General features: G+C 53.3%; 1 protein-coding gene across 1 annotated transcript in view; it reads left to right on the top strand.

Moving 5' to 3' along the window:
* Lrp4 (LDL receptor related protein 4) overlaps positions 1-26,306 on the top strand; it is a 45,648-nt gene continuing 19,342 nt past the window's right edge. The window contains exons 1-20 of the mRNA XM_087205046.1: positions 1-226; positions 10,906-11,052; positions 12,500-12,616; positions 12,873-12,986; positions 13,273-13,389; positions 13,599-13,727; positions 13,828-13,947; positions 14,644-14,769; positions 14,876-15,001; positions 15,180-15,314; positions 15,707-15,832; positions 16,141-16,371; positions 17,467-17,623; positions 18,986-19,203; positions 19,357-19,533; positions 19,847-19,969; positions 22,531-22,739; positions 22,878-22,959; positions 24,417-24,522; positions 25,704-25,905. Of these exons, the coding sequence (XP_087061172.1) occupies positions 175-226; positions 10,906-11,052; positions 12,500-12,616; positions 12,873-12,986; positions 13,273-13,389; positions 13,599-13,727; positions 13,828-13,947; positions 14,644-14,769; positions 14,876-15,001; positions 15,180-15,314; positions 15,707-15,832; positions 16,141-16,371; positions 17,467-17,623; positions 18,986-19,203; positions 19,357-19,533; positions 19,847-19,969; positions 22,531-22,739; positions 22,878-22,959; positions 24,417-24,522; positions 25,704-25,905 (2,814 nt within the window). The 5' untranslated portion in view covers positions 1-174. The remainder of the gene's footprint in view (positions 227-10,905; positions 11,053-12,499; positions 12,617-12,872; positions 12,987-13,272; positions 13,390-13,598; positions 13,728-13,827; positions 13,948-14,643; positions 14,770-14,875; positions 15,002-15,179; positions 15,315-15,706; positions 15,833-16,140; positions 16,372-17,466; positions 17,624-18,985; positions 19,204-19,356; positions 19,534-19,846; positions 19,970-22,530; positions 22,740-22,877; positions 22,960-24,416; positions 24,523-25,703; positions 25,906-26,306) is intronic.

Genomic DNA, 26,306 nt, shown 5'->3' with positions numbered 1-26,306 from the left:
TGCTTCGGCTCCCGCCGCACTGGAGGCGGCGGCAGCCGGAGGGCGACTTGCGGGGCGCGCCGGGCGCCGTGGACCCGGGACGCCTGCCCCCGGGTACCCTCCGCGGATTCCCCGACCGCGCGCCCCGCCGACCCCGGATCCCGGCGGCAGGGAGCTCCGGAGGCGGCCGGCACCATGCGGCGGACGTGGGGCGCGCTGCTGCTCGGCGCCCTGCTCAGCGCACACGGTAAGCTGCGCCGCCCGCCGCCCGGCCAGCGGGGAAAGTTTGTCCCAGGTCCCCGACTCCTCGCCCCGGAGCGGGACGCGCTGGCTGGGGCCTGGGACCCTCTCGCGCGTGCCAGCGGGAGCCCCGGGATTGCGTGCCGGGAGTGGACCCGGAGGACCTCCCCGAAATCCCCCAGGGTAAGAGGGGACCGAGGTGGAGGCGCAGCCCTGGACTCCAGTCCGGGCTAAGCTCCGAGGCGCTTGCTGTTCTTTAAAGAGCTGCTCCCTTTCAGACTGAAGACTGGATCTCTCTGTCCCCGGCTCAAGGCGTGTGTGCAAAGAAAAGGCGGCGGGGAGGCTGATCGCCAAGCCGTGCACTGTACGCAACCCTCCTTCCCGGGGCAGGGGTCTCGCGTGGATTGCACTCAGGGTCCCCGTAGAGTCCGAGTGCCTGAGCGCCGGCGATGCCTCCACGCGGGGAGCGCAGCCTCCGCTCCAGCCCAGCCTCTCGCCCGGGGGCTCCGGACTCGCTCGCTTGCTGCCTCTCCCCTTGTGGTGTTTTGGGTTCCCTCTCCGGGTGCGGCCAATCAGCTTCCTGCCCCCGATCCTCCCCAGGGGAGGGGTGGGGGACTGGGCTGGAGAAGGGGCTGGGGAGGAAGTTGGGAAGAAACTGCTGGAAGGCTCCCGCGGACCGGTGCTAGCTGGGGTAGGGGGCCAGGGGCGTACGTCTCTGGACTCCCCAAGAAGCCTCCCTGCCTCGGCCTCGGAGTCGCTGGGCTCATGGGAGCCGGACTCGCGGCTTCATCTGCTCCTTATTAATAACGCGTTCGGTGTCCGTGCGCCAGTCTGTGCGTGATCTGGGCTCCTGCGGAATTCGTTGTTCCGCTTAGAACTGTAGATGCACCCCGCGATGGAGCAGCTGCCTCTTATAAGTTTGTGCCAGAGATCAAAGAACTTTGATCTTTGAACCCCAACCCTATTCACCCAGCGCTGTTCAGCCTAGGGGAGCTGTGTGTGTGTGTGTGTGTGTGTGTGTGTGTGTGTGTGTGTGTGTGTGTGTTGGGGGGATCTGAATCCTCCGATTCCCCTCGCAGCCTGGATGAGGGGGTGGATTTCCAAGTGGAGGGGTCTGCAGACCCTGGCCTTGCACCAGTTCTTTCTTTGACCAGGAGGAGGTCGTGTGCAAACCCTGCCGATTTCCGAACTCTCCTGGCAGGGCGTGGAGAGGTCCGGACACTTGTTTTAAAGATTGTTTTACCTCCCCAATCCAAAACAGCGTGTTCGTGTCTGTTCAGCTACCCGTGGGGCTTCAGTGGCTTTTCCCGAGTCCCCTGGACCTCTTCCTCCCGGGGCAGGGTCCCCTGGCGGCCCGCGTCCCTCCCCGCGCTCCTAGAAGGTTATTTGCAGCCTCCGCGGCGTGTTGGGACAGCGGCCCTACTGGGGTAGGAATGTAGCTGTTCTTCCCACCACATGGGCCCCTTAAAGGGACAGCTTTGCTTTTTGGGGGGTTTCCCCCATTGAGCTGCAAAGGAAAAGGATGGAACTTTCCTCTCGGCCCCCTGGAGGAAGTTTTGAAAAAGATCAAGGGAAATGGCAAGGCACTGGGAAGGAAAAGGGAGGGGGGGCTAAAACGGATAACAACAAAGCCGGGGAGGAGATTGTCGCCTTCTGCCCAAGGGAAGGGGGAGCTGGAAGGTTCCAGGAAGAGACCTGCCAAGCTGATTTAACTACTCCAGAGCTGTCAAAACTGCAGACATTACACCGTACAGTACAGAGCACAGGGCGAGGAGTGGGTAGAGAATGGTATGTTTAACGCTTCACAGAAAAAGGACGAGAGGTTTCTTGGTGACTCATTTGGGTTCCTTTTTAAGAAAAAAAAAAAAAAAGTTTAATAGAAACTTCTAAGCCTGAAGACTTTCTGTGCACATAGGGGAAGGACAGGCTGAGAGATTTATACACTTTGCTGGGCCAGATACTGAGCCATCCTTAGAGGCCTGGAGGGGCAGAGTCACAGTGAGACCCAACAGATACAAATACATGCAGAACCAACATAGCCAGAGAAACCTCTGTGAGGATCCCTGACACTACATTCCCGGGGTGCAGGGAGAGAGCAGGTGGTTAAGTGTAGTAGCGAATCAAGCAGGCCTGGCTTCAGCTAGGAGTGAATTCAGTGCACTAAACTGTAAGGTGCTTATTTGAATTCTGCTAGTCCTCAGCTTGTCCCAGAGCTTCTAGGTTTGGCTTCAGCCTACGCAACAGTCCACCCTTAAAGATTTGGGAAGGAAAGCTGATGGCTGGGAATAACTGTGGCTGTTTTCATCCCAAGAGTTAAGACTATTTTCTGTGTGGAAATTGACCTTAAGTGAAAATTCTGCCCAGGAGTATTTAGGTAGATAAAAGGTCGTTTCTGAGGATGAGTGCAAAAGAACTGAGCTGAGACTGGTCTTCCGGCCTGGCTCTTGTCCTGATCACGGTTGTCATGGTGCTTGAGTGACCTTGTCCCTGATCTCTTGGACTTGTGAAAGATGCTTGGCTTGTCACTGATTTTGGATTTCCTCTTCTGTTCCCTGTTGAATATCAGATAACATCTTTGGGACTGACACATGGTATCAAGAATGACAGGTGCAAGAGACCCAGGGCTGGCCATGACTGACACTGAGCACGTTGGGCATGTTCATCTTCTGAGCCAGCACAGGACACAGAAGGTCACAGAGGATTTTATAGCTCTTCTCTCGCTCTGGAGCTTTCTACTGATTAACTGCTAGCCTTGATCCCTAAGAAGAAGCAAAAACGGGAGGGATTGTTTATATTGCTGTTCCTCAAAGAGAATAAACACTAAGAGGTTATTGAATGGGAGCAGAATGGGTGTCTCCTAAGGACAGGACAGTTCTGTGCCCTTGGCCTGTTCTAGACATAGTCTCTCTGTGAGACTCGCCACCACTTTGTCACAGTTGTCTGGACATGGGCCATCTGAGTCCCATACTGTGTTGGCTTGCCGTCTTGTTTCAGCAACAGAAGCCTTGCTCCTCGCTCAGCCTGGTGGGATTTGGCGTCCCAGGGAAGACTCTGCTGGCTGGTTGGCTGGCAGAGCCTGAGTGTGGCCCTATAAATAGCTCTGCTGACTGCCCATGCTTCCACTGGCCCTCCAGCTTTGAGCTGCAGGGATCCAGCTCTCTCTCCTTGGTACACTCAGAAGCATTGTCCAAACTAGGCTCTGCACCCATTCATTTGTTCGTTCATTCAACAAGCATTAAGCTTTTTTGTTGTTGTTGGGTTTTTTTGGTACCGGGGATCGAACTTGGGTCCTTCCGCTTGCGAGGCAGGCGGCGGAACCACCGAGCTAAATCCCCGGCCCAACATTAAGCTAACATATGTGGCTCAGTAATTGAGAAACACAGGCAAGACCTGGTTTTGAATCTTGGCTTTGACACTTCTTGGTGACCCTGTGTGAAACACTGAATCTCCCTGAGTTTCAGGGTTCTTACCTGCAAATGAGGGTGAAGTGAGGAAAGGAGGAAGGTAGTCAATTTTCACCTAAGAATGCTATAAAACTTGAGATAATAGCGTGTTCAAACTATCCAGCACAGAGCCTGGCAACTACTGTGATACTATAGGGCTGGATAGTGTCACCTGTTTGTTAGCAGGGTTGCGTAAGTGGATCAGAGATAGTTCTTGCCTTTGGGATATGGGAGCCAGGTAAATAATTATACCACAGTGTCTGTGTGCTTAGACGCTTAGTCCTTCATTCATTTCAGCTGGTGTTTTGCTTTTCTCTGGGACGTCTTGTGCCTTCTTCCTTCTCATTCAAAGCCTCATGAAACCTAAGCGTGGTTCCTGCCTGTCCACACTTTGGGGAAAAAGGTCCATTAAGCTTTCAATGAGCAGGGCAGCCCCGTTCTGCCTTAGAGGTGCCTGGGAGATGGAGCTTCCTTGTATAATAGTCAGGGAGCAGCCACAACTTCTCACCCTTAGCTTGCTGTGACCCCAAGGTGAGAGGTGCTGGCCAAGGTCTCTTGTAGCTGGAACAGTTTAGAATTCCAACTCTCCCTCCCTTGGGCCTGAGGAGGGAGTCGGGCCTCAAAGCTTATAAGGTAGCAATTGCCTCGATTTGGGGGCTGGGCTGTTGGAGCCTCCTTTCTTCGTGAACCCTGTCACTTACAGGGATAATTGATGCAGGGCTCCAGCCCCAGACTCACCCCTAGACCCCTAGCACCTCCACCCCAAAGTTTGACCCCTGTTGTCTCTTTGTTTCTTCCTTTTAAGTTGGTGCCAGTGATGTGATGTTTCTGGGAGCTACGGAAAGTTGACTGTAACCCAGAGCAGCCGTTTTTCAAAGAGCCGATTCTCTGGTTTCCTGGCGGTCCTTTGAGTCTATTTTCTGTTCTGCATTTTTGATTTAGCAAGAAGCAAACATCCTAGGTGCCCTTGGGCACCTCTTATGCCCATCCAAGCAGACTTCGTTATTTCAGAGCACGTCAGCATTCCCATCTGTGCTCACACATGAGTGAGCCTCGCTGCACCCTGCCCTGCTCCCCCTCGCCCCACGAGTGGGGCTTTTGGAGCCCCTGGTCATTCAGGTGAGAGTGAGGAGGGGAGGGGCACGGCCTGGGACCCAGCAGGAAAGCCTGGCTGGGACTTGCAGCAAGCCCAGACTTGGCAAATGGGATCTAAGGATCAGAGCTGCGAGCAAGCCGGAAACAAAGGACTGGGAGCAAACCTCCCATCTGGCCGAGAGGCAGCGACACAAAGGTGCTGCTGCATAATTTATCACCGGAGGTTTTCTGGAGCCAGGAAGCTCCCAGCTGCAGGCAGTGCCTGTTTTCGGGGAGAGGGACCCTCCCCCAGTCTGGGTGCAGAGCCAAGCAGGTAAAGAGTATAGGGCACTGGGAGAGACACCTGATGAACACGTGCAGTAAAGGTGCAAGGAGAGATCTCTCCAAGCTCTGCAGCTTCACTTCCTGTCGGGCCTGTGGGGCAGGGAGAGGGGAAGTGAGCCAGGTCTTCCCTTCCCGTGGCTATAGCCTGGGGACCCCGCCTGCCACCACTTTGCAGGCATGGAGGAAGACAAGAGACAGTTCCTCAGCTGGGTCGACTATTGCCTTGTGGAAACCAAATGGAGGTGCCACGCCTACAAATAAGAAAGGGGAGCTCTCTCCTTTTCCTACCCTCCTCACCCCAGGCAGTCTGAACCAGAAGTTTCAACTGCAGCCTCAGAGAGGCAGTCAAAGTGAAGGGCTCTAAAATGTGCCTCCCCCACGGGAGAATCTCTGCTCTCCTGGGAATGATCTTTGCTGGTGACCATTTCTGCACAGTAAACTGGGGCTTGGGGCTTAAAAATACAAATGTACTTGGGAGCAGTTAACATTTTGGAGTGCTCTGCTGTATCCCAGCAGTGCTATATCTGATAATCATGTGTATATGTTATCACAATGTTCTTAGGTGCTAGGTGCTATTGCCTTCCCTTTTACAGGTGGGAAACTGAAGCTCAGAGCTATTGGCTGTTACGTGGCCACTGAGTAACTGAGGATTTGAACCCAGAGCCTAAGCTGGGAACCCTCCAACCTATATAGACCCTCAGAACAGAATATTTTAAGCCCTCATGGTGATGTAGGTTAATAGTCCCAGGAATCAAGAGGCTGAGACAGGAAGATTGCCAAGAGTTCAAGGCCAGCCTGAACTACATAGTGAGCCCCTGTATAAAAAAAAGAAACTCTAGAGGAATCTATCATTCATTCATTCATTTAACAAACTCATATTGATCACCAAATACATACCGAACTTGGAACTGTGCCCTGTGAATACAGACACAAAGCAGTCTGTCACACAATTCCAACTGCCAGCAGGGCTCAGTCTAGAAAGTGGATGACCCAAGGGGCCTGTGGGGACAGACTCAGGACGTCTGCTCAGCCTAGGCAGTGGGAGGAAAGGGTCTCATTCCCTGGCATCTGCTGCCAGCTGCTTACCACCTACTCGTTCTTGAAATTGGTACTGATGCTTCCTAGGCAGTTGCTGCCCTCTCAAACAGTGCTCTGTGCGGTCTCTCCAGACCCCAGGTTTGTCTTAGGTGAGGCTGGGTCTGTTCCCAGGCGCTCCTTGCTGTCACTCCTATCGTTTTGCCCCCTTCAGTGAGAGATGTTACTGAGTAGGCTGCCCAAACGGGCCTGGATGTAGTTGAGAGAAATGTCAAATAACTGATCCTCCCTAAATAAGGGTTATATTAAATAAGGGCATCCTTGCTGCCAATGGACAGGAGGAGAAAGAAAAACATCCAGTGCCAGGGATAGGGGCGCACACCTGTAATCCCAGCTACTTGGGAGGCTGAGGCAGGAGAATTACAAATTTAAGGGCAGCCTGGGCAATTCAGGGAGCCTTTGTCTTGAAATATACCAAAAAGGGCTAGAGATACACCTCCATGATAGAGAGCTTGCCTACTATGTGGAAGGCCCTGGGGTGCTGATTCCTCCCTTTCCTGTCTTAACCCTAATCCCTCCCACCCGGGGGTAGCCGGGCGTACTCTGGAACACTCACAGGGCTCCTTAAGTCTCCTCATCCCTGGTTCAACTTGAAAAAGCTGCTCTGTAGCTGTGTGTACTCACTGCTTGTGAGCCTCCGTGGGACAGATGTGACCTGTCTCCAGCCTCTGGGGACTTGCATGTGCATCTGTGAGTAGCAAAATGTTGAAAGTCTGGATTCTGAGGTTGCACTGAGAGAAGAATAAGAGCCTAAGAGTTCCAGTGGGGCTGCTGTCCTAGTTGTAACTTAATTCATGACCGGGCTTGGCCAGAGCAGGTGACCCTACCTGCTCAATGGGCACCATAGCAACTGCTCAGTCATGGAGATGATTCAGCGAGCCGCAAATGTACATGTGCAAGCAGCTGGCTAGCTGGAGAGAGAAACTTCGACGAAGAATTATTTGTTGCCACCAGGCCTCTTCCTTCCTGGGCCAGCATTGCAGAGGCAGTGACTCAGAAGGGCTTCGACTCCAGATCCTCCCGGCTTTACTGCTTTACTGTAGGCAAAGGAAATTGCTCTTTACCTTAGCAGTCACCAGAAGGAGAGGTCACTGTTTGAGACTCATAAACTCAACATCAGGGAGAGGGGCTCAAAGTTGGAATTGCACTTTTTGACCTTGAGGCTTTGGAGAGTGTCACCACGGCAACATGGTTTATTCGGAGGCTTGGTTGGGGCAAGTACTGAGCGTAAGGGCTGGCCCCACCCCATAGTACCTGTGTGACCTATCTACAGACTTAGCCTTCTGGTATCTCTTCATCTTCCACTGGAAAGTGATGATAATAACAGTGGTTGGCTGGGAACAGTGGTGCATACCTGTAATCCTAGCACCTGGGAGGCTGAGGCAGGAGGATCTCTGCAAGTTCAAGGGCAGCCTGGGGCATGTAGTGAATTTAAGGGCAGCCTGAACTACATAGCAAGACCCTGACTCAAAAGAAAGAAAGAAAGAAAAGAAAAGCACTAGCAGGGGCATTCATTCATTGTGGAGAGCATTCCGTGATGTAGCAATGTAAACCACTTGGAGAAATACTTGGCGGGCACCTAGCCAGTACTCAAGCAGTAAGTGGTGGTTGTATTATTACAAAGCTGTCGCTGTGTGTCAGCCCTGTGGTGAGCAGTTTTCATGGGTTATTTTAGCTTCCCCAAACCCTCTGAGGTAGAACCATTCTTATTCCCATTTTATGGATAAGCAAAGTGAGGCTTGGAGATGCTAAGTAACTTGCTCAAAGTTGCAGCATTGGTGATAGAACCAGGATTTCCACCTTAGTCTCTCGAATCCAGAATTTGTGCCTTCTGTGTGAGGCCAGTGCCCTAGGGACCAAGGAAGGGAGTTTGTAGCTAGCAAGGCCAAAACATGGCTGAGGATTCTGATTCAACACTTCTTAAAGGGAAGGCTGTGCATTTGGCCACCCACGGTTGTTTGTTTTCTTTCTTCTCTCACCCTTCTTTTTCTTAAAAGGGTTAAGAGCTGCCCTTTCTGATCATAGCCAAGACTTGAGTAAAAAGGCAGAATTCCACCTCTGGGAACCCTAGAGGAGCAGCAGTTGTCCAGAAAAGCCGGCTTTTTGGAGTATAATATGTGTGCTTCCTGTATGAATGTCCAGGACGAGGGCTTCCCTGTCTGGTGGCTGCCCAGCCCACACTGAAGCGCTGGCTTCAGATGTTGTTCTGACATGCCGGAAGTCGAGACTCTCCAGCCACCTGCAGCTCACTTGGTGCCCACCCGATGGAATGTTTTGTTCCAGAAGCCGGCACCAGAAAACTAGGACTTCTGTCATCACTCAGCCGGAGGGGTTGGGGGGGGCTCCTGTCTGCCTCCTGTACTCTGCTCACGTGCAAGCGGGATGGGACACTGCTGGTCTTGCTGTTCCCCTCCTGGTTCTCAGGTTCTTACAAATGAGAGAAATGGGAGGGAAAATGTAGCCCCTGCATCCCTACAGCCTCAGATTCCACTTACTGAGCACCTGCAGTGTGCCATGCGCAGGGTGCATTTCTTTCACCTTTATTTTCTCATCTAGTCCTTGTGCCTTTTTTTTTTCACAGAAGAGAATACTAAAGCTTAGGGAGCTAAGGGACCTGCACAGGGCTTATGGAACCCAGCCCTGTGTGCTCCAGCTCCAGTGTGCTCTCCTCTGTGCCCTTCTCTCTGTCCTCGTCACCTTCTACCTTGAACTCCCTTCTGGGGCACCTTCCTTCCTAGCCCTTCTCGACCTGTCAACATTTGCGGCCTCGTCACTGGAGTGGGGGAAGTTGCCTGTGCACTGTGCAGCACCTGGCTTCTGTCTACTCGATGCCACCAGTCATGACACCAAAATGTCCCTAGATGTTGCCAAGTGTCGTCTGAGGAGCAGCCAAGAGCCACACCCTTTTCACCCGGCCTGGCCGTGAAGGGGACCTGTGTGTCACAGCTTGCACGGAGTGTTCTTGGCTGTTCAGTGCAGCCAGGGGTCACTGAGGGGGAGCAGTGACAAACCCTTGTTCCTCAGGCTTCGTGCCTAGGCCCAAAGTGAGAGAAGCCCTCTGCTTTTCTCTGTTTCCTTAACACAGGCCAGAAGGCATGGTCAGGGGCTGGGCTTCAGGTCTCTGGCACCTCTGCAGGGGAGAATCTGGCTGCGTTTGCAGAGGGGGGCTCTGGGCTTGCAGCAGGGCCTTCCTGTAGGGTATGGAGGATGCACAGCATCCCAAGTGGATTCTCGCGCCTTCCACAGGAAATCCTGTGTCTTTTCTAAAGTGGCAGGTTCCTTTAGTGTGCTTACGTGTGTGCACATGTGCCTGTGTGTGTGTGTGTGTGTGTGTGTGTGTGTGTGTGTGTGTGTGTGGCCAGACCTCTGCTGGGAATCTGGTAGGAATCTGTGGTTCTTGTACCCAAGAAATATACATTTTACCTGTAGCTGCAGGGGATCACAGATCCCAAGGGCCAGCTGGCCATCCATCCATCCATCCACCCATCTGTCCCTCCATCCATTGTGGATTAGGAAACTGCTTTATGCTCACACTTCCCCTTGGGTTTGAAGCAGAGAGAGAAGGGTCTAGGGCTCTCTGCTTGCTTTAAATTCTTTCTTTTCCTTCTCTCTCTCTCTGTTTGGTTTTTCTTGAGACAGGGTCTCACTGTGTAGTTTAGGCTGGTCTTGAACTCACTATATACCCCAGGCTGGCCTCAATCTCGCATCCATCCTCCTGCCTCAGCCTCCTACTGGGATTGCAGGGGTACACCACTCTGCTTGGTTTTGGAGGGCACAGCAGCACTCTGTTTCATTCCAGACCCTGAGCCCTAGGCCAGGCCTAGTAATTGTCACAGGAAGTGAGGATGTGGACTGAGAGAATCTGGGCCAGGTCTATAGCAAAGGAAGAGGGTGGCAGCTGAGAAATGACTTCTTCCTGCTCTGGCTTGGCCTGGAGGGAGAAGAGAAGAAAGCAAGGGGGAGATGAGCGGTGAGCCCGGCCCCTTCCTTCCCCAGCTGCAAGTGGCCCAGCGGGTTCCGTGAATGCCAGGAGGGGAGAGCGACCCTGGCAGAACCCTTTGTTCTGGCTGAGGCTGTAGTAGGGGCACCGAGCTATTCACACACCAGGGCATCCTGCTGGGCACACTGGCCCGGGGCGCAGCAGCCGGTCATGGGACTTGACCAGGCAGATGCTCAGTGGGGAAGCCCAGCTGTGTGGCTGAAGCTGGGGGAGGCTGGGGCACCAGCCTTCCTCTGGGCTGTGGCCTGTCCTCTGACGACAAGGCCCGAGTGGCCGGCTCGGTCCTCTCTGCCTCCGACCCACTGTCCTGGTCAGCCTCCTCCCAGGGAAGGTCTGCCTGTGGGACTCACTGCTCCCCAGCTTTTCAGCTCCACTGTTATTGCCAGCCTTTCTGGGCCAACCTGCTAGGGCTGAGTCTGGAGCAGGGGCAGAAGCATCCATTTCTCAGCCTTGTTTGGGAGGCTTCTCCGCATCCTCCCTCTGTCCCCACTCCCTTGCTCCACCAGCCTCAGCCCCCTAGGTGGCATCTGGAGGTACTGTTCCAGAAGCCCTGGCGTGCACAGAGTCTCCAGGCTGTCTGAGCCCCAAAACACAGGAGGGCATGAGGACACTGCAGTGTTCCTGTGGCTCCCTGGGTGACAGTGCCTGGACTAAGCCCCTCACCCTTACCAGCCGATGGGCTGTGTTTGAGCTGGAGCTGAGCCCGCCCTGGTCCCTTCCCCTGCCCAGGCCTTGCCAGCAGCCTGGAGTGCGCATGCGGTCGGAGCCACTTCACCTGCGCCGTGAGCGCGCTCGGCGAGTGTACCTGCATCCCCGCCCAGTGGCAGTGTGACGGAGACAACGACTGTGGGGACCACAGTGACGAGGACGGGTGTAGTAAGTACTGCCCAGGGCGGGAGGCAGGAGAGGACCCGGAGGGAGTGCTGGGGACAAGGCTTGTAGAGCATTCTGTCCACCCACTGAGTCGGGCTCAGGGAGTCAACTCTGTTTTTTGAGACAGGGTCTCGCTGTGTAGTCCAGGCCAGCCTTGAACTCACTGTGGAACCCAGGCTGGCCTCGAACTCGTGGCGATCCTCCTGCCTCTGCCTCCTGAGTGCTGGAATGACAGGTGTGCGCCACCATGCCTGGCTAAGAGTTAGACTCTTGCTAGGGTGACAGATAACATATTTACCTCCAACTGTCCCATATTTTTGTAGAGTGGTTCATACCTATATGTACAGTTGGGACTTTAGCTCAGTGGCACCTTGCCTGCCTCATAAGCACAAGGTCCTGAGTTCGATTCCTGGCACCAAAAAACAAACATAACTATGTGTCCAATAAAACAAATGTTGAAGCAACCATAAAAGAAAATGCCCTGGAAAGCATAGGTGGTCTCTTTAAATAGCTCTGCGTTTATGTAAATATGTGTACATTTTAAAATGTATGGATTATGCATAGATGCATATTATTTCCCTGTTTCTTATTTTGGTATTTTGTGTAATCATACCTTTTGTAAATAATGTAAACTTTGTAGGAAATTTCATTCTATTTAAATAACCTCCCCTTTTTTTGGTTTTTTGAGACTAGGTCTCACTGTGTAGTCCAGGCTGGCCTTGAACACACTATATAGCCCAGGCTGGCCCCAACATGTGGAGGTCCTCCTGCTTCAGCCTCCTGAGAGCTGGGATTAAAGGCCTACGCCATCACACCCAGCTCTCATCCTGTTTAAATTTTCTCTTCTCTTAGTATAGGAACAGGGTACCTGTCTTGGGTGTATATAAATATTGCTGCCAAGCCAGTCGTCTCGGTTTAGGGGCTCAGTGTCTCACCTGCAGCATCTATGTCTGAGGGTGCTAATTAGTCTAATGGGAGCCAGGACTTCATTAACCCTAACCAGGGCAGCTAATTGTGATCCTAATGCGTGGTTTGCTTTCGTGCAAAGACCTCTCTGAGCCGAGGATAATTACCCCCATTGTACAGTCGAAGAAACCACCACTCCGAGAGGGTAAATGATTGTGCGGTGGGATAAGTAATGAGGGCTAGAGCTGGAAATCGAGCCTGGATGTGTCAGTCATGGTGCAAGAAGTGGGAAGGAAAACAAAAACCTGGTTCTCTTGCCTGCGTTTTTCTCACTGCTCCGTGGTGGCTGTGAGCCATGGGGTGTTTTCCTGCCACCCTGGGGATCCCTCACCACGATTCCCTTCTCCTCTTCACTGGCGGAAATTTCTGCTGAGCTCCTCCTTAGCTGGAGGCAGACTCGGAACCAGATCCCGGGGCTGTGAGGGGTTCAGGGTCACTGTGGCCCACCTGAGCCGTCCCCCTCTCCCTTCTTCCCTGGACCCAGTGCTGCCCACCTGCTCCCCTCTGGACTTTCACTGCGACAATGGCAAGTGCATCCGCCGCTCCTGGGTGTGCGACGGCGACAATGACTGTGAAGATGACTCGGATGAGCAGGATTGCCGTGAGTGTTGAGCCCATTGGGCTCTGCTGGGAAAGGGTTTTCTTTTCCATCAGAAGGTGAGGTTCCAGGCCCACAGAGCCTTGGGCTTGGACTCCGTCCTGTCCTTTGACCTCCTCCCTCAGTGGGATCAGTCCCTGTGGGGCCACCTGCCTGAATCCGGCAGTGGCCCTGGAGCTGCCTGACCCCCCTCCCCCAAGCTTTTCTGTTGGGCCCCCAGGCACCGCACCCCTGCCTGACTGCTGCTCTGTGCCCGCAGCCCCCCGGGAGTGTGAGGAGGACGAGTTCCCCTGCCAGAACGGCTACTGCATCCGGAGCCTGTGGCACTGCGACGGCGACAATGACTGCGGCGACAACAGCGATGAGCAGTGTGGTGAGTGGTGAAGGGACCCCGGCCGTCGCAGGCGATCGTGCAGAGGCCCAACACTGCCAAGCCTGATGGGCCCCAGATATTTGGAGCAGCGGGAGGGAGCCAGGAGGGCAGAGCATCTGGGTACCCAGGTGCCATGGACTCCTCCCCCTGTCGCCCAGAGTCTGCGCTGAATGTGCGGTGTCTCGGGACCACGGGAGTGCCCCCTCTGGCCAGGGAGGCTGGGAGACCCAGAGGACGGGTGGGGTGTCTGCGAGGCCCCTCAGCACACTGTCCCTGGCACCCCCAGACATGCGCAAGTGCTCCGACAAGGAGTTCCGCTGCAGCGACGGGAGCTGCATCGCCGAGCACTGGTACTGCGACGGCGACGCGGACTGCAAGGACGGCTCGGACGAGGAGAGCTGTCGTGAGTGCCCCTTCTCGGGCTGTCGGGCCGGGCGAGGGCACACGGCAGAGAGCACAGTTTTTCCGAGCTCGGGGAGGAGTGGCCGGGCACAGAAGGCTCCTGTGGGTCCCCCTAAAAGTGGGCGTCCATCCCCAAGGCCCACCCCGCGAGGAGCCCAGTGACAGGCGGCTCCGCCTTCCGGCCCGAACACCCTCCCCCGTCCCCCTCAGCCTCGGCGGTGCCCGCGCCCCCCTGCAACTTGGAGGAGTTCCAGTGCGCCTACGGCCGCTGCATCCTGGACATCTACCACTGTGACGGGGACGACGACTGCGGAGACTGGTCGGACGAGTCTGACTGCTGTGAGTGCCACCGCCCGGGAGCAAACAGCTGGGGCAGGAGCGGGTCGAGGTGTGGCCCTCTGCCGCAGCCAGCTACACACGGAGGGTTCTGTGCCCCCAGCCTCCCACCAGCCCTGCCGCTCCGGGGAGTTCATGTGTGACAGCGGCCTGTGCATCAACGCGGGCTGGCGGTGCGACGGCGACGCCGACTGTGACGACCAGTCTGATGAGCGCAACTGCAGTGAGTGGGGAGCCAGCGAGGGGTCATGGGCCAGGAGGCCACTGCGCTAGGCTGGGAGGCCCGCTGGACCTGGCCTCTGCCTTAGTCTCTCTCTCTCTCTCTCTCTCTCTCTCTCTCTCTCTCTCTCTCTCTCTCTCTCTCATCACCGGGACGCAATACCTGACACCACACAGAGGTTTATTTTGACTCGTGGTTTCCGTCCATGCTCCAAGGCAGAAAGGGCATGGTGGAAGGGCTGGGTCAGAGGAAAAGACACCCAACCCATGGCAGCCAGGAAGCAGATAGAGAAAGAATGCACCCTTCCGGGCCCCGGCCCTGGTGACCACCTCCACCTGGCCCCACTTCCTAACCGCGTGGGCAGCTCCTGTACTCATCAATAGGTGAACCCACCAATGAGTATAGAGCCCTCACAATCCAGTCACCTTCTAAACACACGAGAAGTTAGGAGGACATTCTAGACAACCACCACTACAGTTGCGAGGGTTGTACACTGCGCAGAGGCACTGTCTGAAGGAATGCCAGCCCCATAACAGACGGCGGTTTCATAGACTCATCGTGGCAGTTTTCCAGCAGATGTCTGTAAAGCGTCTCATGACACTGGCATCCAGAAGAGTGGCCTGGGTACTGACACAAAGTGCAGCTCTGGGCAGCAGGGATGAGAGGGGCTGGCCTTTCATGATCCCTTTGCTTTGCCAGCCACGTCCATGTGCACAACGGAACAGTTCCGCTGCCGATCGGGCCGCTGCGTCCGGCTGTCCTGGCGCTGTGATGGGGAGGACGACTGTGCGGACAACAGTGACGAAGAGAACTGTGAGAACACAGGTGGGGTCTCCCAGGGGGCCCCACGGCCCCTAACCTGCAGTTGGGGTGCAGGCGGGTGGCAGGAGGGTGCAGGGGGACTGTGCTGCAACCCCCGCTCTCGCTCCAGGAAGCCCCCAATGCGCCTCCGACCAGTTCCTGTGCTCCAACGGCCGCTGCATTGGGCAGAGGAAGCTGTGCAACGGGCTCAACGACTGTGGAGACGGCAGCGACGAGAGCCCGCAGCAGCACTGCCGTGAGTGTCCTGGGCCGGCCTGGCCCAGGTTCGTGGCTGCTCCCCACCCCCAGGTTCAGAGGGAGCCTCGCCGGGCGCCTGCAGCCTTGGGAGCTGTTCCTCATGTCCAGGTGGCACTGGGGAGGCTGACTGGGGGAGGATTCTGGGCTCCATCCCAATTCTGACTTGGCTGGCACAGGGCCCCGGACGGGTGAAGAAAACTGCAATGTTAACAACGGCGGCTGTGCCCAGAAGTGCCAGATGGTGCGAGGGGCAGTGCAGTGTACCTGCCACACGGGCTACCGGCTCACGGAGGACGGGCGCGCGTGCCAGGGTGAGCTGAGCCCCGGAGGAGCCGAGGCAGGAGGCTGGGCAGGGCCAGCAGGTGGGCAACCGTTTCCCCTGGGTCAGGCCTTGGTTGGCTGTGACCTCCCTCCATTCATCACAGTCAGACTAGGAAGTGGGGTTCTCCCTCCCTCTGCACAGATGGGGAGATGGGCCCAGAGAGGTTCAGGAACTTAGCAAAGGTCGCACACCTAGGGAGGAGCAGAGCTGGGATTCTAGCCCTGGTCCTCACAATGTCAAAGCCCTTAGTCTCTCTCTGCATAGCCTCCCACCAGGCTGGGAAGTGGATGGCAATGTGGCCAGGAAAGCAGCTGGTCAGGTTGGGAGCTGGGGTGCAGGGATGGCGCGAGGGAGCCCTCCTGACCCTGCCCGGTGTTCCAGATGTGAATGAATGCGCCGAGGAGGGGTACTGCAGCCAGGGCTGCACCAACAGTGAAGGAGCCTTCCAGTGCTGGTGCGAAGCAGGCTATGAGCTCCGGCCCGACAGGCGCAGCTGCAAGGCCCTGGGTAAGGACACAGCTCCTCTGGTTTGGGGAAGACTGAGCCCAGGCAGAGCCAGGTGTCCCGGAGCTCAGGGGTTTGTGTGGAGGTAGAGATTTCTGGCTCCCATAGTTACCTTCTTCAAGTGCCTTCTGGATCCCAAGGAGAACTGCTTGGGGGGAGGGGTGGTCTCCTTCCACTGGTATGGACGCGGGTGGGCCAGGGTGGCCCAGGGACAGGCGACCCCTTGCCTGCTGTGGAGCTGGGCTGCATGCTGGTGGGTGTTGGGCAGCTCTGATGCCCGCTGCAGGCCCTGTCTCTCTGCCGCCTCCCAGGGCCCGAGCCAGTGCTGCTGTTCGCCAACCGAATCGACATCCGGCAGGTGCTGCCACACCGCTCGGAGTACACATTGCTGCTCAACAACCTGGAGAACGCCATCGCCCTTGACTTCCACCACCGCCGTGAGCTGGTGTTCTGGTCCGACGTCACCCTGGACCGGATCCTCCGTGCCAACCTCAATGGCAGCAACGTGGAGGAGGTGGTGTCCACCGGGCTGGAGAGTCCAGGTAGGACAGAGGCCCCGTTTGCAAACCTTCTGCAGCAGAGAAACCCCGGGGGGACTGTGGTGGGGAAAGCATGTGTTAGTATGTATTGAGGTTTTAAATCCCCGGCCCGACTCAGTCTATTCTTAATAGTAAGCAATCAAAATCAGAAGTAGACTGGATGCTAAGGCTGATAGAGGACTATAAATATCATCCATAAATTTCTGATTCCATTTATGACAATCACCCAAGGTCATGCCTGAACCTTAAAAAAAAAAAAAAAAAAATCAAGCCAGGGATTTAGCTCAGTGGTGCTGCTGCCTGCCTCGCAAGCACAAGGTCCCGAGTTCAATCACCGGTAGAAAAAAAAAAAAAGGAATAGACTGAGTCCATACACCTGTAATTCTAGCACTCTGGGAGGATGAGGCAGGAGGATTGCAAGTTTCAGCCCAGCCTGGGCAATGTAGCCCAAATCCTGTCTCAAAGACTAAAAAGGGGCTGGAGTTGTAGCTCCATGGGAAGGTCCTAGGTTCAATCCCCAGTACTGCCAAGAAAAAAAAATTCTGATTTACCCAGATAAGTTTAACAGATTTAAAAAACACCAGCAGCTAACTGGGCATCTCAGGCTGGTTGAAAAGCAGGGGAAGTGGAGTAGAATTTGGTATTGAGGGCTGGGCTGCGGCTGAGGCTCAGTGGCAGATCGCCTAGCAGGCACCCGGCCCGAGGTTCCACCCCCAGAGCTGCCCTCAGAGGAAAGACTGCTATCAGTTGACTCAGATGCCCTGGGAGCTTCTGAGACACCTGTGCTAAACCTGAGGCAACAATTTTCAAACCCAGTTTGCAGTGGGAAACCCCGGATGTATGGGGCAGGGAGCCCGAGTTCAGGAACCGGGGTGTGTTTGGCTGTGATGCACACCCTTGGACAGATGCTTGACTGCTCGGTGCCTCAGTTTCCTTGTCTTAATGAGGTGAAAGCCCCCCCGTAGGGTCCTGGCGATTCAGTGAGGTCTCTGCAGGCCCCACCCGAGAACGTGCTCTGGGTAGGTTTCCCAGCAACAATTGAGGCACAGAGGGCCGGCCGGAGTCCCTGACGCTTTCCTCGCCCCCTCTTCTCCCCAGGGGGCCTAGCTGTGGATTGGGTCCATGACAAGCTCTACTGGACCGACTCGGGGACATCAAGGATCGAGGTGGCCAATCTCGACGGGGCCCACCGGAAGGTGCTGCTGTGGCAAAACCTGGAGAAGCCCCGGGCCATCGCCCTGCACCCCATGGAGGGGTGAGTGGGCTGTGTCTCGGGCTCCCAGACTTCCTGCTGCCCAGGAGGGACTGTGTCCAGGCCCCTGGGGCAGGGCTTTATGGGGCCATCCTCAAGGTGTGGTGTTAACAAGGTAGACTCTGCACCCAGACACTGCTGGCTCGGCAGCCCACAACTGCAGCAACTGGCTCTGTGGCCTTGGGCTAGTTAATTGGCAATTAAAAAAAGAAAAAGCCAAGTATGGTGGCACAAGCCTGTAATCCCAGCATTCAGGAGGCTGAGGTAGGAGGATCTCTGTGAGGAGGCCAGCCTGGGCTGCATAGTGAGTTCAAGGCCAGCCTGAACTAAAAGCAAGACTGTGTCTCAAAAAAAAGGAAAGAAACAAAACCAAAAAACAAAATGAAAAAAGCCAACCTCATAGTTGTGTGACAACTGAGATGATGCCCTCTAAGTGGCATATAATACACATATTAGGTAAGTCTTAAGGGTTTGGTGTTTTTATTATTAGCTCATAGCGTTGACCTAATTAATAAAAATTATTAGTAAATTAAAATAATTAAGTTAATAGTTAAGCTAATTGATAAAAATTATCTTTAATTTAAAATAATTAAAAAGGCAATAGGAACACCTACTGGGTTGAAAGTCTCTTAAAATGGAAGTTGTTAGCTCTTGGCATTTAAAAATTTGGTGCTGGCAACAAAGGGACGTCTTGTAAGAGCTTGCATGTGTGTGTAAACTGTTTTAGAAACTCTGTGTGTGTGTGTAGCAGGTGGGTGGGAATGTGTATAAGTTATGTATAAATTATACAAGACGGCAGAAGAGATCATCATGAAGAAGAAAGGACCTGTCTTAAGCCAGGTGTAATGGTATACACATCTGTAATCCTGGCACTCGAGAGGCTGAGGTGGGAGGATCTCCACAAGTTTGAGGCCAGCCTGAACTACATAGCAATGAGACCCTGTCTCAAAAAACAAAGTCCCTGTCTCAAAAAACAAAGTCCCTGTCTCAACTTTTACTGTCAATTCCAAGAGCATTAGGACTTTTGTCTGTTTTGCTCATTTTTTTAAATGAGTAATTTCCATCTAAAGACACTTAGCTTCAAACATTTGAAAAGCACTCCAGGGCTGAAGATGTAGCTCAGTGGTAGAGTGCTTGCCTCACATGGGCAAGGTCTTGGATTCAATGCCCTGGGTTCAATCCCCAGCACTGCAAAAAAAAAATTCTTTTAAATAAGTAAAATAAAATAATTAAGAAGCGTTCTCTGGCTAGCAGTTGGAATACCCTGGGTTGAACGGCAAGCAGGCTCCTCTCTGATTACTGCCCTGCTTTAGTACCTGTCTGTCTGCTGCTGCCGAGTCTCAGTCCCCTTTTCTCTCCTGCCAGCACCATTTACTGGACAGACTGGGGCAACACCCCCCGCATCGAGGCGTCCAGCATGGATGGCTCCGGAAGGCGCATCATTGCCGACACTCATCTCTTCTGGCCCAACGGCCTCACCATCGACTACGCAGGGCGCCGGATGTACTGGGTGGACGCTAAGCACCACGTCATCGAGAGGGCCAACCTAGACGGGAGTCGCCGCAAGGCTGTCATTAGCCAGGGTGAGCCCTTCCCTGCCCCCTTCACCTCCCATCCTCCATCTCCTGTCCCTGCCCCCAGAAGCCCTGCAGAGTGTGACATTGGTGCCGTTGCCGAGCCTGGGTGAGGAGCCACGCAGGCCATGTCTGGACCGAGGTCTCCCTGCACATCCCCAGGCCTCCCACACCCCTTTGCCATCACGGTGTTTGAAGACAGCCTGTACTGGACAGACTGGCACACGAAGAGTATCAACAGCGCCAACAAGTTCACCGGGAAGAACCAGGAGATCATTCGCAACAAGCTGCACTTCCCCATGGACATTCACACCTTGCACCCCCAGCGCCAGCCTGCAGGTAAGAAACCTGGGTGTCTTGAGGACTTGGCATAGTTGCCATTTCTTGCGGGAAATTCTGGGGGTGGCATACAGTGGGCTCATTGCTCCCTCTGCTGGGATTTTAGGGTACTACACCATCAAGACGGACATTCTGCATCACGGTTCCCATTAATTCATGCAAGCATTTCCAGGGTATCTCCTATGTGGCAGGAACTCACTGTGCTAGCTGCTGGGGCAGATGGAAAAAGTAATAAGACATAGTTCCTCCCTCCCTGGCTACTTTGAAAACCTTTGGTCTTACCTGAGCCTCTTGCTCTGGGTTCTCTGCGCAGGGAAAAACCGCTGTGGGGATAACAACGGAGGCTGCACCCACCTGTGTCTGCCCAGTGGCCAGAACTACACCTGTGCCTGCCCCACGGGCTTCCGCAAGATCAGCAGCCACGCATGTGCTCAGAGTAAGTGGGTCTGGGACCCCTGCCTAATAGGGGACCTCGTGACACTGGGTGGAAGGGACAAGGGAGAGGTTTGGAGGGAAGAGCTGAGCTCCTGAGCCACCCCTGAAGAAAAAGAACTTAAGAGGCTGAGCAATCCTGTATCAAAGCTGGGGACAGAGGACCCAGCTTTTTCTTTGCTGAAGTCTAAAGGACACCCACCACCCAATCGAGTACGACTGGTTGCAGCCAGCTGCAACCAGGCTTATGGTGCATTTTACCAAGCAGGATGTCTCATCTCCGGGCTCCCCTAGGATGCAGGGAACCAGCTCTTTACCTAGTCTCACACTGTTGAGGACTTTCTTACAACTCTTAAACTAGGAAGCCAGAATTAAGATTTCTAGACCTGGGGCCCAGGGATTTAGCTCAGTGGTTCCACTACCTGCCTCGAAAGTAAAAGGTCCTGAGTTTGATCCCGGGTACAAAAAAAAAGATTTCTAGCGCCGGGCATGGTGGTGCACGCCTGTAATCTCAGCACTTGGGAGGCTGAGCCAGGAGGATCACTGCAAGTTTGAGGCCAACCTGGACTAGGTAGTGAGACCCTGTCTCAAAAGAACAAAACAGGGGCAGAGGATTTAGCTCAGTGGCACGGTGCCTGCCTCATAAGTGCAAGTTCCCAAGCTCGATCCCTGGTACCAACAAAACAAAACAAAACAAAAGATCGCTAATGATGCCCTGTATCATTATATAAATATGTGTCTAATAAGTGAAAGGTGCTGGGACCTCTTGGTCACACCTTGGACCACTCCAATGACCCCCCCACAGGGTCGTCACCTAGCCAGGATGACCCTGGAGAGCTCAGTGTCCAGGTGGGCTCTGCTGAGAGTATCCAGAAGGAGTGATCAGGCATGCGGTGTGACCAGCCAGGGGCCTAAGATAATTCCTCGCACGTTACATACCTTATTTCCTGCCGTGGACCCCACCGACTCTCTTAAATTAGGTTAAAATCAGACTCCCAGGATCTTAGGTCGATTCCAGAGGATGCATTTAGGGAAAATATTCAGAGGTGCCATCCAAACACACACTGGTTGAGAACCTGGTTCTATGCAATGTGTTTTTCCTTTGTGTTTTTTTGTGCCTAGCTCTTGCTCTGTTGTCTTATGAGGTGCAAGAGGTTCCCCAGAGCTTGGAAGAAATTGCTGAAATTAGGCAGGAAGTGCTTTTCTAGATAGAAAATTATATAATCAATCCTCCATATCTGTAGATTCTGCACCTATGCATTCAACCAACTACATACTGAAAATATTTTTTTTAAAAATTGTACCAGTCAGGCATGGTGGTGCAGGCCCATAATCTTAGCACTCAGGAGGCTGAGGTAGCAGGCTTACTGTGAGCTCAAGGCCAGCCTGAACTACATAGTGAGACCCTGTCTCAAAAAAACAAAATGGTGCCAGATGTGGTGGTGGATAGATATAACCTGGCTATAATCTGGGAGGCTGAGGCAGGAGGATCCCAAATTCAAGGCCAGCCTGTGCTATATAGTGAGTTCTAGGCTAACTTAGACTACATTTCAAAACCTTGCCTGAAAGAAGAGGGCTGAGGGCTGGGGATGTAGCTCAGTAGTAGAGCATCCTGGGTTCAGTTCCCAGTACTGAAAAAAAAAAGTTACATCCATACTGAACTTTTATCTCTTATCATTATTCCCTAAACAATGCAGCATAATGACTAATAGTGAGTTCAAGGCCAGGCTGGAATACCTAGTGAGACCCTGTATCAAAAACCAAAAAAGGGTCAGGGATTTAGCTGAGTGGTGCCACCACCTGCCTCAAGCACAAGGTCCCAAGTTCGATCCCTGGTACCAAACCCCCCACCCCCAAAAAAGTAAACAAATAAAGTACACAGAGGGACACTGAGCCATTTTAGAGGAGACTCAAGTATCTATGGATTTTGGTATTTGTGGGATCTTGCAACCAGGCCTCCACAGATGCCAGGGGACAGCTGTCCTGGGAAAGTACTGACAGACCAGGACAGGGGCAGGGCTAGAGGGTGCCCGCTGGTGAGATGCCGAGGAGATGAGGGGTCAGAGCTTCCTCCCTGGGCCCATCTGAGTCCCAGCTCTGTAGCCTAGGAATGTGCTTTTCTAAGCACTAAGCTCAGTGCCTGGCAAGGAGGACTCCAGCCCTGCAGAGAACAGCAGGAAGGGCTCGATGATGGACCAGAAGCCCTGGAATAGAACAGAAGCCAGAGAAGTGGGCTGGGGAGTTGGCACCAGTCCAGCCAGGCCACTGGAAGAGTTTAGGAGATGTCAGCAGGGAGAAAAATTGAAGTGAAGCCAACAGACTCTTAATACGCACGTACTTATTAAGTACATGTTGGGCCCTGGTAGAGTCCGTGTGTGTTGGATTCCGAAGTCTGTTTCTGCCGCTTCAGTGCTCAAAGGGGGCTTTGTGGTGTGAAAAGTAGCAGGCAGAGGGCCGGTCCCCAGAAGTGTGAGTGAGCCAGGTGGCACACAGGTGAGCGAGTATGTCTGTCACTCTTACTGGATGTAGAGCATTAAAAGGAGACCCCTCTCGGCCTTTGATCAGGTCTTGACAAGTTCCTGCTTTTTGCCCGAAGGATGGACATCCGTCGGATCAGCTTCGACACAGAGGACCTGTCCGACGATGTCATCCCACTGGCTGACGTGCGCAGTGCTGTGGCCCTTGACTGGGACTCCCGGGATGACCACGTGTACTGGACAGACGTCAGCACTGATACCATCAGCAGGGCCAAGTGGGATGGAACAGGACAGGAGGTAGGGCCTGGTGAGACCCAGCTCCCGGAGGACTGAGGCTGAGGGTTGGAATCCTCCCTCTCCTTGGAAACGGGCAGGATTTGGGCTGCAGAGCTGGAGCGGAAGTAAACTGGTGACTTGGATTTGCTTCCTGTCCAGGTGGTAGTGGATACCAGTCTGGAGAGTCCTGCAGGGCTGGCCATCGACTGGGTCACCAACAAGCTGTACTGGACAGACGCAGGTACATACCAGGGATCCGTGGCCTGGCAGCTCGAGATTCCGCTTATTTGAAACCCTGGCCTCCCCTCCTGGACTGTGTCCATCTTGACCAGAAGTCCTTGGTAGGACAGAAGTGGTGGGGCTGCTGTGGTCCTAAAGCAAAAGCTCACATTTGAGGGTTTGGCACGTGTTAGTCAAACAGCAGCTACTTCTGTGACATAGCTGGTGATTGGAAATGTGTTGAGGCCTTTCAAATAATGAACCCTCTGTGCCCTCTAGTTTTCCTTCTGTTGCTGTCTAGGGAAAGCATGCAGGAGACCAGCTTGAAACTATACTAAGCAGGCTTTAGATAGTATTGATTTGGCTTATAATTGGTCTGTTGATTAATATTATGAGTTACTCCAAGGCCCACATGTGACTTGCTAAATGAGCCTTGGGCTGGAGTACAGGGACAGACTTCCCTATACCAATGGTCACAATCGAGATCTCAGTGATCAATGAGATTGTGAGGTCTCTAATAGCAGGTTGACCCTACAGCTGAGGAATTATAACGCTGTGCAGCCCTTCTCCAAGATCAAACATTGGCTAAAGATAACACAGGTGGTTTGTTAACTGTGACCTGTCCTTCACCAGAAAGCATCATTACTCCCCTTTTACAGCTGGCTCATTAGTGCTTTAGTTCGCTATTCCCTACATCTGCCTTTATGCCCCCTTGCTATGTTGTATATAAATACTGACGAATCCAGAGCTTGTGGTCTTAGCCAGGAAAGAGCCAAGATCAGGTCTTAGCTAGGAGAGAGTTAAGATCAATTCCTGCCCCCTCAAGTAATAAACTATCATTCTTTATTTTTTATTCCTCGTTCTTTGTATATTATTCTTTCATCCCCTGGTCTCCCTCATTCAGGTGATAGGGTATCCCCCAATAACTAACTTGTCGGGCATCTCCCGACAAAAGCAGGCATTTTCTATTGACCACATGGTGCAGAAAAGCAAGAGAAATGTCTTAAAGTGTGGTCCTTGGAGCAACAGCGTCAGCCTCCCCTGGGAAGTTTAGAAATACAAATTCTCTGGCACTGGGGAGGCTGAGACAGGAGGATCACTGTGAGTTCGAAGCTAGCCTGAACTACCTAGCATGACCCTGTCTCAAAAAAGAAAAGAAAAGAAAATTCTGGGGCCACACTCAGAGTTACTGAGTCAAAATCTTTGAGTATTAAAGCTATATTTTAATAAGCTCTCTGATTCTAAACATTAAAATTTGAGACTCATTGCCTTCCTTATAGGATAGAGCTGGTTGCCTAGGTGAAACTGATCACTTCTTGAATTTCTTCTCATGGTTCAGCTCGCTAAATATCCATTGTGCATCTACCAGAAAGAAGTCTTGGCTGAGTGTTTCCTACATAGTAGGCTCTGTGCTGGCCATGGAGGATCCAAGGGTGAAGGAACAAGACTGGAGCTAATCTCTTTGCCGTGACTTGGCAGGTACAGACCGGATTGAAGTGGCCAACACCGACGGCAGCATGCGGACTGTCCTCATCTGGGAGAACCTTGACCGCCCTCGGGACATCGTGGTAGAACCCATGGGCGGGTGAGCGCTGCCTCTTCAGAGCTTCCAACCCCCACCCTGCACTCCCAAGAGCATCTGGGATTAGTGTGAGCAGCCAGGTGTGATAGATATGCCCAGGAAGCCCAGGCAGCTGTGGAAACCAGAAGATGGTGCCTCTCTGGTCGAGGAAACCTTTTACAGGTTTTCTTTTCTTGTCTTTGTTTGCTTACAAAAGTAACTCATTGCTGGGGCTGGGGATTTAGCTCAGTGGTAAAATGCTTGCCTAGCAAGCATGAGGCCCTGGGTTCAGTTCTCGGCACTAAGAAATTAAAAAGCAAAAAAGCAAAAAAAAAAGTAACTCATTGCTTTAAAAAAAAAAATCTGAGCTGGGCATGCTGAGGCACACCTGTAATCTTACTACTCAGGAGGCTGAGGCTTGAGGATCGCTGAGAGTTCAGGCCCAGTTTGGGCTACATAGTGAGTTCAAGGCCAGCTGGAACTATATAGTGAGACCCTGTCTCAAAAAAAAAAGTCTGTAGGAAGTGAAAATTCTCTATACTCTCCCCCCCTGGCAATAACTATTGTTAAGTTTGGTATATTCTTCCCAGAGTTTCTTCTAAATGTATATAAATATTTCTTTTTGTTAGCTGTTGTGGTTTTGGTCTTGCAAAAATAACATACTGTTTTGGAGGTTTTTTTACATTCATTTGTATATCTTTCCATTATATAGCTTTACCTTGTTCTTCATGGTTATGTAGAGTTCTGTTACATTTAGATACCATAATTATTTAATCCATCCAGTTAAAACATTTCTTAGTCCTCATTTTCCCCTCTTTCTTTGTTTGTTTGTTTGAGACAGGGTCTCACTATGTAGTTTAGGTTGCCCTCAAACTCACTGTGTAGCCCAGATTTAAACTTGTGATCCTCCTGCCTCAGCCTCCGAAGTGCTAGAATTACAGGCAAGGGCCACCACACCTGGCTTCCCTCTTACTTTATTCCCTAGTGGCCCTCATTTGCTGGGTACTCTTCAGCCATGGGCTCTGCCCTTATCAAGACCCTGGGGTCCCTTTCAGTTGTGATACAAGGCGTTTTGGGACCACTCTGGGCCTTGGGCTGGACTGGGCAGTGACGCAGGAGTAGCTGCTACAGGCAGAAACCCAAAGCCCTTGGTAGCCTGGATCTCCACTCGGTGTTAACTGGAAGGCTTCCTTGCCTGTGCCCAGGTACATGTACTGGACCGACTGGGGTGCAAGTCCTAAGATTGAGCGAGCTGGCATGGATGCTTCCAGTCGCCAGGTCATAATCTCCTCCAATCTGACCTGGCCTAATGGACTGGCCATTGACTATGGGTCCCAGCGGCTGTACTGGGCTGATGCTGGCATGAAGACGATAGAATTTGCTGGACTGGACGGCAGCAACCGGAAGGTAGGGGTGACACACAGCCATCTCCCCCTGCCCTGACAGTTTCCACGATGACAGTACTCACTCGCTGGCAGGTGACAGGAGCTGGGAGACCCAGTGGTTCTAAGGTCAGCGTGGAGCACATGCTGTCTGTCTGAGGCGGTGGCTGTCCTCTGGCACTGGGTCAGGGTGGGAGCTGCTAGTTGGTGATGAAAGGGAACTGAGTGTCTTTGTCCCTTTCTCGTCACTGAGACACGAAACCCAGCACAACGTAAAGGAGTAGATACTCATTTTGCTCATATTTCAGTCCATAGTTGGTGGGCTCTGAGGCAGGAAGGCATGGCGGAAGGGTCTGGCGGAGGAGAGCTGCTCAGGGCATGGTGGCCAGGAAGTGGAGAGCAAAGGGAGGAGTGGAGAGGGAGATA

This window comes from Heterocephalus glaber, unplaced genomic scaffold (assembly GCF_053883595.1).
Source record: "Heterocephalus glaber isolate CG9 unplaced genomic scaffold, H.glaber_assembly_v1.0 deba00000594, whole genome shotgun sequence".
Classification (NCBI taxonomy): Eukaryota; Metazoa; Chordata; class Mammalia; order Rodentia; family Bathyergidae; genus Heterocephalus; species Heterocephalus glaber.
This window is presented reverse-complemented; position numbering and strand designations above follow the sequence as displayed.